We start from the raw sequence: 12,458 nt of genomic DNA on the forward strand, positions 1-12,458 counted from the left end.
GTTTAATTGGTTACATAAATTTTAAAATTGGTGTATAAATACAATGCATTTTGGAATTTCCCTCGATTTTATAAAATACTAAGTTAAAGCTTGGGCCGTCAATAAAAAAAATGCTAAAATTAATGTCAGAAACTAAAATCAATCATTTTATTTATGTACGACTCATCTACCAACTAAATTAATTAATCTCAATCTCAAATTGTCAATTCATACTTTTCTTACCATCATAGACTTGTGAATTGCATATGTCATGTGGTCCAATTTGGCTTAACACAGAAACAGAGATTCCAGAGATTCTGGACTCTACAAAAATGTAAATTAAGCAATGGGTAAGAATAGTTCAGCTACCCTCAGTCCTCACCATTCAAAATCCAGCTACAATATGTATAGGAGAGAGAGAGAGAGTTTCTCAAACAGGCTGAGTTTTACCACAAATTCTACAGCAGCAGCCTCAAATTGATGAAGTGAAACAGTTCCTTAACAAGACATGTGTCATGATCCTCAGTTAGACGGTCTCTGGCAGGCAGCAAATAACTGCCAGCTAACGAAAGCCATCGCCAGTGAAGTGAACAGCTCGAAACCTACCACCTTCGGGAAGTGCCACCCCAAGCCCAGTTTCAGATAACTGCAACACAGCATTTGATTCCCACTCAAAATTTCAAAACATGTCAATGCTGGATCGTCTAATAAGTGACATGCTTCCTAGAACAGCCAAAACGATAACATATTCTAACACACCTTGTAATAGATGGCATTGTTGCTACTATTCCTGCACAAGCATATATGATAGGAATCAAAGTCTTGGGCTTGTTTTTCCTGAGCCACATGAGAGAGCCTAATGCAGCTAGTGAGATACTCAACACCTGGAAACACAATTATCGAAATACATTCAAAGCATAAGAACTTTTTTTAGATTACACATATGAGAATGAACTAGTTAATGCCATGATAAACTTGTTTTACCAAATTAGCATTTGCTTCAAGACCCTGCAACATGTAGTCCCACGTGAATTCTAATCCTCTGGCACCCACCCAAAGAGGTGCCAGCCGATGAAGGACAGAGTCAGCAAAAGCCCAACCTGCCAACAAAACAAACTGAGCCTTAAATGCCAAAGGGAAGCAAGCAAAGTAAAAAAAAAATCATTTTCACTGTAATCAACGACTGTTATTTTCCTTTGATCGACAAAATCCTCAATGTTCAATGAAAGTGCAAGTTAACAACACAGCTGCTGAAATGCATAAACCTCAAATATGGAAAACAATTCTGTATATAATGTGCATGACCGGTTTCTTCTGTGCATTATTAAAGTTCCCCCAAACCAAGCTCAGGGTGTATGATGTAGACAGCCAATTTTTATAAAAGGATGTGGAGCGAGAAAGGCAAAGTGGGTAAAGAGGTCTTGGCTGGAAGATATCAGCCAAACTATGTTCATATTGAACCATTAAATGCCTGGATTAGTAGCAGAAATGAATGCCTTTTATAGCTTGAAACTCTTAAAGCCAACTATGGAGTAGCAAAAATACATAAATTCCTAATATTTTACTGGTTTCCAACCCATTTTGTGACAAGCATACAGATGGTTAAGAATCTTTGTAAGTATTCAATAACTATACAGCGGAAATATCTCAAAAGTTATTCTTTCTTGCATTTCCAGGACCAAAGCATTTTGAAGGACAGGAGTTGCCCAAATGTATGTTACCCTTCCAAAAGATAAATGCTTCATTTGGAAAGCTGAGACCAAGGGTTTCAATAGCACATGCCAAAGGACATCTTCCTTTCCCAATAAACTTTTTTACTTCCAGAAAATTGAGATGACTGATACATATTACTATCTTGTAAGAACTACAGCATTCCAGGAGGAAGTGCGGGGGATCATAATAATGACTAAGAGAGGAAACCAGTACTGCACTAACCAAGTCCAACAGCTTGGAATTTGTGATTTTGAGAAATATTCCTATGGGTTAACTGTGTCAAGGCATAGTAAAGCCCAGCAACATCTATGAATCCAATCAAAGCTTTCAGCGATTCCTGAAAGACAATGAACAACATACTTAAAAATTGGAACAAATTAGATATCTTAAACTTTAAAGAAATGAATAATCTGCTGTGATGATCAGTAATTTTCTTTTTAACAGTCAAGAGAAACAACCAAGGCTCTAAACCCTCGGTAATACACAAGTCATTTCCCAAAAGAAAATCGTTTATCAAAACTTGTTTCATTTCAGTGAATTGCCATAAAAATGGATAAGGCACTACTCAAGTGTTTTAAAATGATTATAGTGTAGCTTCATGCAATCTAAATATTAACATATTTGCAAACAACAAAAAAGATATACAAAAAACCATTCTACAATAAATAGATATAGATTATGTAGTACTCCAGTGAACACGGAACACTATCTTTTTCGATACTTTAAAGCCTCATACCATATATGGGATCGACAAGATTAGATAAATTGCAAAAATATCCTAAGAGAAGGAAATACCTGATAAGGGTCGAAACTGTCGCTTTCAGACACCTTAAGAAAGGTTGCAAGACATACAAGCTGCCAAAGAGATGCAATGAATAAGAGTTCACGACTACTTACAAGGAAGCATCAATGAAGAGGCATTCAATCATTCCGATCTGAATGACTAACCTTCACCAATGCAGTCACAAGGTAAACACCAGCCGCTCTGATCGAAGTACCAATGGTATCATACTCGGATCTATAAGATACAACTGGTCAAGATAATAGACCAAACACTTTCCCCAACACAATTGTGAGAAAATGAACAAGTTTTCGAAACATTCAAGGCTACAAATCAATACATATCCGAAAACAATTTTGCAAGGGTTGGGGCTTAAATTACACGAGCAAAAGTAGGTCTCAGCCTGATTAAGAACATCCTCTCCAGCTACCACAACCTAACTTTATAGAACATTAAAGGGGAAAGCAATAAATTAGGCAATATTATTGGCAATCCAGCAATCACTCCTACAATTCGAAGTCCTAGAGCGCTGATTGCATAATCTCCTACTACATTTACATTCTGAATGCAATTATGCAACCATTTACCGAATCCTAATCTTTCCACTTAAATAAATAATGCCAAAACTATATCTTTATGTACTAGTACAAAAACCAATAAACGAAATCAGGATAATAACGGCACGAGCTGAAGTTCCATGGTTAAAAAGTTAGCAAATTTAATAAAAGGGCAGCATTGATTGAAAGAGATCTGATGAAGAGAGTGAGAAGTAGTAAAAACAAGAATTGAGCTTACAAGGGAGTGGCGGAGTAGTAAACGGCGTGAGGGCCAAAAGTGAGAATCGCACAGTTGAAGAAGTGAAATACTGTCATGCTTTTCTCTGGAATTCCGCCAGAAAGATCTCCAAAAATACAGTCTCTTGGATGATCGATAGTTAAGAAATTCCGGTGCACCTCGAGAGAGACACAGAGAAGAGAGCTATAGTTTACATCGGATTATTTTGGACCAAATGATTTAATGGGTGAGTTGGGCTTTCTAGAATAATAGGCCCAATTGTATTCATAAAACCTTTTAATGGTCCATTACTGTTTAGATGGAAATAGTATATCACAAACAAAATGTTTTGCATTTGTTTCAATTTAGTACAAAAAGTATTAAATTTACATATTTCATACAAAAAGTTACATTAGTGTTTTAAGTTAATACATTCCGTTAAATATTTTAAACACCGTTAATTAGTTTATAATTTATCCAACTTATCATCGTAATAAAAGAATAATTAGAGATTTATTACAATTAATCACTTTAAAAAAATAACCGTCAATATTAATTCTTCCAGCAATTAATCGTAGCTTAAAAAAATTATGTCTCTCAATAAACTCTATTTTTTATTGTATTCTTTATAGAACACTATAAAATAAGTCCATATTTCATCTTTACAAAATGGTTAATTTTGAGCTTCCAATAGGTCAATAAGTCAATATTTAATTTTTACAAAAAAAATTCAATAGTATCTTTTTAGTTTTATTCTCCATTGTTACTTGGAAAGTTTTGACAATAAAATGCAATTCGCTAATTTGTATATGTGTTTTCATTTTTGTGAGTAATAAAAGTGATTGTGTTTGAAATAATTAATGGAAAGTGTTAATTTAAAATTTTTTGTACACATTTGAAACATTGATGAAACTTTTTGTATTTATAATGTAATTGGAAGTAATGGCGTTAGTAGGAACTTGACGGAATGTATTAACTTAAAATACTAATGTAACTTTTTGTATGAAATATGTAAACTTAATACTTTTTGTACTAAATTGAAACAAGGCAAAACATTTTGTATGAAATATGTAATTACCCCCAATTAATTACGTTGATGCTCGGTAATACATGCGTGAATGGTCATTTCTTTTTCATGCACGCGTTCAATGGCGGACGCAAGATTTTAATTAGGGAGAGGGGGGTGTTTCCAAATAACTACCCTTCAGTCCACAAGAAAAAAGTGATATCTTTACATTTCTGTCTGTCCACAAAAAATAGTTTCATCTTCCCATTTTCCCCAATCTACAAAAAATAGTCTCATCTTTTTATTTCCGTTTATCCACTAAAATGGAAAGTCACTCTCAAATAGAAAAATAAATCTACAAAACTAAGGGCTAATTAAGGGATTCGGTCTCGTGCTATCTTGGTTCCTAGTCTACTTCTGTAACCAACTGAGCTAGCAAATGGACTTGCGTTCCATCATACATGTAAGATAAATTGATGGGGTCCCAAGGATCACACATGCTTAAACGTAGGTCCGCCTCCCCTTGCGTTTGCTCGATAATTTTGCTATTTTACCAAGTATGTACTGGTGCTCAGTAAATAAACAACAAATGAAATATCGAGCATTTTTCTTATTTAACGAGCAATTTGGTGCTAGCTAATTTACCTATTTTATAGTGATTTCAAAAAATAGCAACTCCCGTGTACGCACACAAATATTTTATGTAAGTTTTTAATTATTTCTTTGAAAACTATAAATAGTCAATAAGTAGTTGGTAACAAAGTGATAGACTTGAACTAATTCAATGAATGAATCACTCTCACATCCACACGCAGCAGAGTTCGTATCTTTTCTAAAAAAATTCAACCTAAACATATTAAATATCTCTCTTCGAAGTATCCCTTACGCATTTATTAATAAATTATTTACTTCATATCACCATTATTGTGTATTTGCCTTGCATTAATACGTGTAAGGTGCATACGACGTATTCATACTTACAATTTCATAACTCTACTATTAAACATTAAATGTTTGTAGAGTTGACTAGAGTAGCTTACCTAAATCGGTCAATAACTTATCACCCTTTTTTTAATTTCATAAAATTCTATTTTTGAAAGATATTCGATAATGAACTATACGACATGATATTTACTCTCACAAACCAAAATTTAGTATATCAATTAGTATTATTATAATATAAATTATGGACACATGACAATATGTCTGAACTACCGAATTTAATGGTACATAGAGATCCGAACTAGGAGTACATACAGAAGCGTTTGAAAACGTTATTACCAATTCAAGTTAGTAATCATAATTATAATTTACCAACGGCAATCGATTCGACTCGAACCCATGAAGAGTGATGTTTTCCATATGTACAAATTGGATATTAAGATCACGAACGTCCACAATCTAATTCACTTTGCCATTAAGATGAAACATTCACCAAACTATCACAAATTTGGAAAAGTGAGTGGGAGCTCATGTTTACACTACACACTCCACACCTTCACCGTATTATCAAGACTACCACTATAAACCCTCCACTTCCCATCGTCGCCGCCCTCCGCCTCCACAGCGAGGCACTTCACCGGCCCCACGTGCCCCGCCAACACCGTCAGGCGCGTGTGCTCCACCCCCCTCTCCCTCCTCCACACGCATATCGTCTTATCTGCCGAGCCACTCAGCACGAGGTCCCCGGCCGCCGCCAGGCACAGCACCGCCAGCTCGTGGCCCCTCAGCACCCCGCCGTGCGTCAGCTCCTCCTTCTCCACCTCCCAGAAGTTCACCACCCCGTCCGACGACCCGCAGTACACCACCGCGCCCCCTCCGCCCACGGCCAGCGCCGTCACGGCGCTGTCCTGCCGCAGCAGCGCCCGCAGCAGGCGGTGCCGCCGCCCCGCCGCCTCCCTCCTCCACACCTTCACCGCGCCGTCCGCCGAGCCCGTGTACACCATCCCGGCGCCCCCCGCCGCCACGGCGTTGACGGCGTCGGCGTGCGCCGCCACGGACTCCACGCATTTGGAGTCCCGGATTCGCCACGCTTTAAACGTCCCGTCCCACGAGGCCGAGTAGAGGAGGCCGCTCTCCTGGCACACGCTCAGCGACGACACCGCGTCGGCGTGCTTGATCCACAGCGCCGCGCGGTTGCGCTTCGCGGCCACGGGGACGTAGTTCTTGGGCCGCATGGAGGCCTTGACCAGGGCGAAGAACGAAGGCAGCGTGCCGATCTGCCTGTGGGTCCCACCGGATGAATCGATCGTCCAGACGCGGATCCTGCCGTCCTGGTGGGCGGTGAAGATTTTATCGGCGGAGAGGACGATGGCCTTGACGAAGCCGCTGCTGGACTTGAAGGCGCTGGATTCCTTCATGCCTCGCCACGTGTGGATGTTCTTGCTGTCGGAGCCGGTGTAGAGGAGGCCGTCCTTGGCCGCGAGGGAGCATATGTGGCCCTCCTTGCGGCGGAGGGTTCCGACCAGGGCGGCTGGCGGCGTGGAGATATTGGAGGAGGGCCATGGGAGTTTTGGTAGGGGGGAGGCGTGGTTCCATGGGGACATCATGAGTGGGGAGCTGTCGTCGCCGTCGCCGTCGCTGGAGGAGGAGGAGGTCTTGTAATTGTCCATGTTTGCTAATAAGACTGCTTGCCTTCCCATTGATTAAATCTCAATTTTTCACAAATTATTGCTCTTGAATATTAGTCACTACTTGGAAAAATCAAACTAGTTAACTTAATAGAGAGAGAGGGGGAGTGTGTTTGGGAAGAGTGGAGGGAGAATGGAGTATTTGTAGGGATTATAAGCGGGAGAAGTAAGCAATGGGGATATATGAAGCCAATATAATGCAAAAACGTGAGAATGACTGATTTGGTAGATAAAAAGAACTCAACTAATTGAGAATATAAAAACTCAATACAAAATTATATATTCAAAGTCTATCTTTCAAGTTCAACAATAAAGCCTTTATATAGTCAAAGGGAAATCTTAAAATTATAGAAAATAAAACTAAAAGGAAAATAATTAAAAAGGAAAATAAGCAAAATAGGAAAACCTAATTTGTAGAAGGAAAAACAATTACTTCTAGTAATATTTTTTCATCTACTAATTCTATTAACTAGGAAATAAATAAAATCCAAAATATAATTTTCTTAGTCTCCAAGTCTTATCTCCTATTACTGCATCACAATAGCTTTTGGACACATGTAAGGATTGGGGTGTCTAATTCGAGCACTTTAAGGTGCTGTTTGGTTGATGTATCATGTATTAGAGGGAAAAGATTAACTGTGATAAAACTAGTGTTTGATATACTGTTATTATAAGCCCAAAACCTTGTGTTTATTTTATGGCTCGAGTTTATTTTAACTAATTCCACTATTGATTTTCACCATTTTATTTTTTCTTGATTGCATAAATTTTCTCATTTCTTCTTCTCTTTCTTCTTTGTGCCCGGAGTGGATCACCTACTCCAAAACGCGTCACGTATTATTATCGATTGATCGATTTATTCGGTTTACTATTTATAATCTTATTAATTAAACATTTTCCTGTTTTATCTTGATTTTAATCTTACATGCCAGATAACAACATAGTACTAATTTTTATCATGACTTGTATACCAGACTCATACTAATATATTCTTAAAATTAGTATGGGCTTTAATCCTACATGACTCTCAAACAGCCTATCTGCAGTGTTTATGGTATTTACAATGTTGTGCACAAATAAGTAGAATACTTACAGATTCACAAGCTTTTCAGCATTGTCCACAATACTAAACATTTAAGAACTTGAACACATATTCAGGAACTAATTTTGGGCACTACCCACATCCCTTTGAATGCTAAAATGTTAAAACAATTTCATGTGGCAGGCTCTGATTTAGCAGCAAAGTAGTATGCTCTTACACACGACACATCGTACAAGCACAACATGCTCAAAGTCCGCAATGCTGGTATAGCACACCGATACGTGGTCAATAAGTGAATCTTACACGATACTTACGTATGCTCTTATGTGTATATAAATTTGCAACAAAATTAATATTATTTAGTGAATCTCGGTCGCCGGCACTTGGTCAAGAAAGGAATTGTGAGAATTGATTATTATAGAACCGTATATTTTTTGGGTTGCAAATATTGGATTTTCGTGGGCTTGGTATAGTTGTAAGGTGTAGAAATCTTGCCAAGGCATAAGGGAATCGTGGCTGCGACATTTAAAAATAACTGTATCTAATAGCTCTTTTGCCGGCGGACTAAATATTTGTCATCATTTATATTTTTTTGTCTCTAACAATAATGTTTATAAATGAGTCTTTTTCTTGGTTGTTCTGAATTCTATATTTTACTTGCTACCACTACCTTTGACATCCCCACAATGCAATTGGTCTCAACCACACTCTAGTTAAATTATTAATTAGTTTTCCATATTCTGTTACAAGAAATTAAGTGTATGTATGTTTGTGTATGCCAAGTGGTTATGTGACTTAATTATTCGTTTTTAAATAAAGCCAATATGTGAGTTATTAGTGGTCATCATTTTATTGATTTCACAAACAAATCCAGCAGTTAATATTTATTTATGGAAAAAAATCAAATTCTGATAAAAGTTTATTATACTCGGCAAATAATAAACAAAGCTACTGATGAGTGATGACTATGTCTCATTTCCCGATGTATCTAACCTATAATGTGATTAAAGTTTTGTTAAAAAACATATCATATGAATTTTACACAACATATGTCATACTACGATTTTCACATAGCGAAAGAACTTGAAAATGCTTTTGATTGTGAAGATTTTGCTTTATAACATGTCTTTTGAAAATTTGGGGAATCTATAAAGTTTGTCACTGAATTAGATAAAAAACAACTGCCAAAAGAAAGTCATGTTGTTTCCCTTGCATCTATATACCACTTCTGTCTACAGTATTTGTAGAATCTCAATTTGATGGAATAATTAACCATATTTGTGAATAATATAGTAAGTAGTAGTTTTTAATTTTATCACAATGCATGTTTATTTTGGACATCACATGAGCTCCAACAGGTGATTAGTGTTTCAAGATTTTATAAAATAGAATACTTGAAAAGTTTATATTTTATCAATATAGAAATATGAACTTGCATGCTAGACTGAGAATAAAATATTTTTTTTTACAAAACGATTAAAGAGGGATGAAATGCGAAGGATATATTTTTGAAATTACAAAATATAATTATTTTTACAAAGCGATTGTTGCTCATAATATTGTGAAAAAATAAATAAATTGTGTATGATGAACATTATATCTTATTTATTACTTCTAGTTAGAAGCTTAGTTTGACAAACATATTCAGAAATCTAAAATATCTTGTAAGTTGTTTTATGAAATGTATAAATTCAGCAAATTAAAGGTTAGTTTGACAAAGGTTGTTGAAGCTATCATCCAGTGAATAAAGAATGGAAGTAAAATCTAACCATGAATGGTTGGCTACTACTCTAACACCATACGTGAGACTGATGGTAACTCAAAAGACTAAAATATAATGGAATTTCCACGCCATTTGGATCGGAGGTGGGATTGATCGACCCCAACCCTACCCAGACCCAATGAACTAAATTTAATTTTTACAATTTTGTTTTGGACGATTCACAAAATCTTGCCACTTTTTATGCATATAGTAAGCGATAAGACATTGACGGCCACAAAACATTTCATTGTATAAATATATTTCCACAAAAACAGAATTTCTCCCACGCACGATGCCATAGCAAGAAACACATTATGCACCCTTTATTTAATCTTTTGTCAACTCCCTACCAAAATAGTAAATGCACAAAAATAAATAATATCTTGATCAACGGTTTCCTTAACCACCCATCACAACTCGACACGAATGGACAAAGGCAGGTAGGCACACATCTCTAGACATTCTCATAGGTTGCCACGTTACCAAAATCCACAACTTAGGAAACTATGACTTCGTCTACTACAATGGGAATTCTCCACCCAATTTACATAACTGCATATTTCAGCATTTTTAGTAATGATAAACATTTGGAATAATGCAATGCTTTACATGTGTTTCCCAAACATTCGTTGAACATGTTATTGTTGAATGAGATTGATTACATGTTTTGGAAGATGATTTAGTGATGAAGTGAATATACATACGACATGTCATATCTTTAAAATCGTCAATATTGTATCGAGGGCATCTTTATAGTATCCCGAATCAGTATAGCTAGAACAAAAGGATTGAACACCCATATCCCAACGAAGACCGTAACCATACTTATTTTTAAGACGGAAGTTCATTCAATGTACACCAAAATAGCAAGTAAGGGTTTTACAGTCAAACAAACAAAATGATTAAAATGTGTTTATAGTGAAAATAGTCACATAAGGAAAAAAAGCTTAAATTAATATGTAGGAACATTTGTGGATAATATTCTATTACTGATTCACTTCTAGACTATTACTACTGTGTTGATTAAAAAAAAGGAATTATTGAGTTTGATTGTCGATAGTTTAGTAATACTTTAAACCAATCAGTATTAGAATAATGGGGGCCTTTGCGTCTAGAATTATGTAGTATCAAATTTGGCTAGGATTTGTGATCCAATCGTTCAATATTGACACCTGGAGATGTTATTGATGAATACTTATATAATAATAATAGTTATAATAATTAATAAATGAGACGATATCATCTTTATGCGTTATGGAAGCATGCATCAGTCTCATTACTAGTTATAATGCTACTATAATTAGTACTGATAATAATGTTGATAGAAATGATTAGTAGTACTATATTATATTTACATCAATGGATCGATCATGAAATACAGTAAATTATACTTTTAACTTTTGTTGTTCTAGAACAAATAAACTTTTGCTAATTATGAAACAGTACTAACAAGAATATAATTTTCATTAAAACATTTTTCTATTCTTCCAACCCTATATATAGAAATGCGTCAACGGTGGAGAAACATTTGCGGCGTCTGCTTATGTAACTAAATTGGTACATATCATATCACTAATGAGTATGTGCATGAACATGAGGAACATTAAAAAGAGCATGAACATGTTTCAATTTTATGTATTTTTCATCATAGTATTGGCCAAATATGGTTCCTAATATATGACCGTTTTATCAATTTGGTCCTTAACATTATCTTTTTTATGATTTGGTTCTTCACAAATAAACTCGGACCCGAATCGATCCCCACTTAACAGAACCGTAAAAAAATAGACGATGACCGCAATTTGACTATATTAAATTACTAATGGTAATTAATTATACCTAATTATAATTCTTAATTCCTATTAAATTACAAATTATTCATTTCATTTTGCAACTGATACTATCTTTTTTCCAATTTTGCTAATAGGAAAAGAATTATAATTAGGTATAATTAATTACCATTAGTAATTTAATATAGTCAAATTGCGGTCATCGTCTATTTTTTGACGGTTATGTTAAGTGGGGACCGATTCGGGTCCGAGTTTATTTGTGAAGGACCAAATAATCAAACAAATAATGTTAAGGACCAAATTGATAAAACGACCAATATGTTAGGGACCACATTTGGCCTTTACTCTTTTCATTATTATTGTTAACATTTTTATACAATCTATTTTATTTTTTTAAATAATTCATACCAACAATCTGGAAAAGAGGAAGGCTCAAATACTTGAGACTAAATGTATTACTACTTGATTCGAATTCACTACCACATGATTTCTAAAATTATTATTCACAATAAATATTTATTCATAAGCTCTAAATTGATTGGAAAAGGCCGACTGGATAATGGGCTTCATTTATATAGCTGCACACTATATAAAAAGGCATATTTTGAGCCCACGACTTACTACAAAACCTTTTAGTGATAAAGCGTTTTAGGCTTTTTTTATCATAATATATTAGTCTCTAAATTAAAATATTATATAAAGTGTAATTTGATAACACTGGATAAGGGAAAAATTAATAGAAATTGAACCTAGTTATCAACATCTCCGATTTCATGTACTATAATTAGGAAATATTCAATAAATTATGACTAAACTTGGAATTTCTTATATAATAATTAGTTACACTTTAATTATTTTATCGAATTAATTCATATGGCTTGTTTACAATGATTCAAAATAAAATTCAATAGTTTATAAATAATTTTTTTATTAATTCTAGTCTAATTAATTTATTTTAAATCTATCGTTCTGGGCCATTTG

At 35.1% G+C, this 12,458-nt stretch overlaps 2 protein-coding genes across 2 annotated transcripts; both read right to left on the reverse strand.

Annotated features, from left to right (window-relative positions):
- Window positions 1–267: 267 nt before the first annotated feature.
- On the reverse strand, window positions 268–3,450 carry LOC125193003 (transmembrane protein 147-like). Its single transcript, XM_048090703.1, has 7 exons — window positions 3,269–3,450; window positions 2,641–2,710; window positions 2,488–2,547; window positions 1,915–2,029; window positions 964–1,079; window positions 739–863; window positions 268–625 (listed from the first exon to the last, which is right to left on the reverse strand). Exons 1-7 carry the CDS (start codon window positions 3,343–3,345, stop codon window positions 502–504), a joined length of 687 nt encoding a protein of 228 aa, XP_047946660.1. The 5' UTR covers window positions 3,346–3,450; the 3' UTR covers window positions 268–501.
- Window positions 3,451–5,556: 2,106 nt separating this feature from the next.
- LOC125193166 (protein JINGUBANG-like) lies at window positions 5,557–7,056 on the reverse strand. The gene has a single exon (XM_048090916.1). It carries the CDS (start codon window positions 6,893–6,895, stop codon window positions 5,735–5,737), a length of 1,161 nt encoding a protein of 386 aa, XP_047946873.1. The 5' UTR covers window positions 6,896–7,056; the 3' UTR covers window positions 5,557–5,734.
- Window positions 7,057–12,458: the final 5,402 nt, after the last annotated feature.

Source organism: Salvia hispanica, chromosome 6 (assembly GCF_023119035.1).
Source record: "Salvia hispanica cultivar TCC Black 2014 chromosome 6, UniMelb_Shisp_WGS_1.0, whole genome shotgun sequence".
NCBI lineage: Eukaryota > Viridiplantae > Streptophyta > Magnoliopsida > Lamiales > Lamiaceae > Salvia > Salvia hispanica.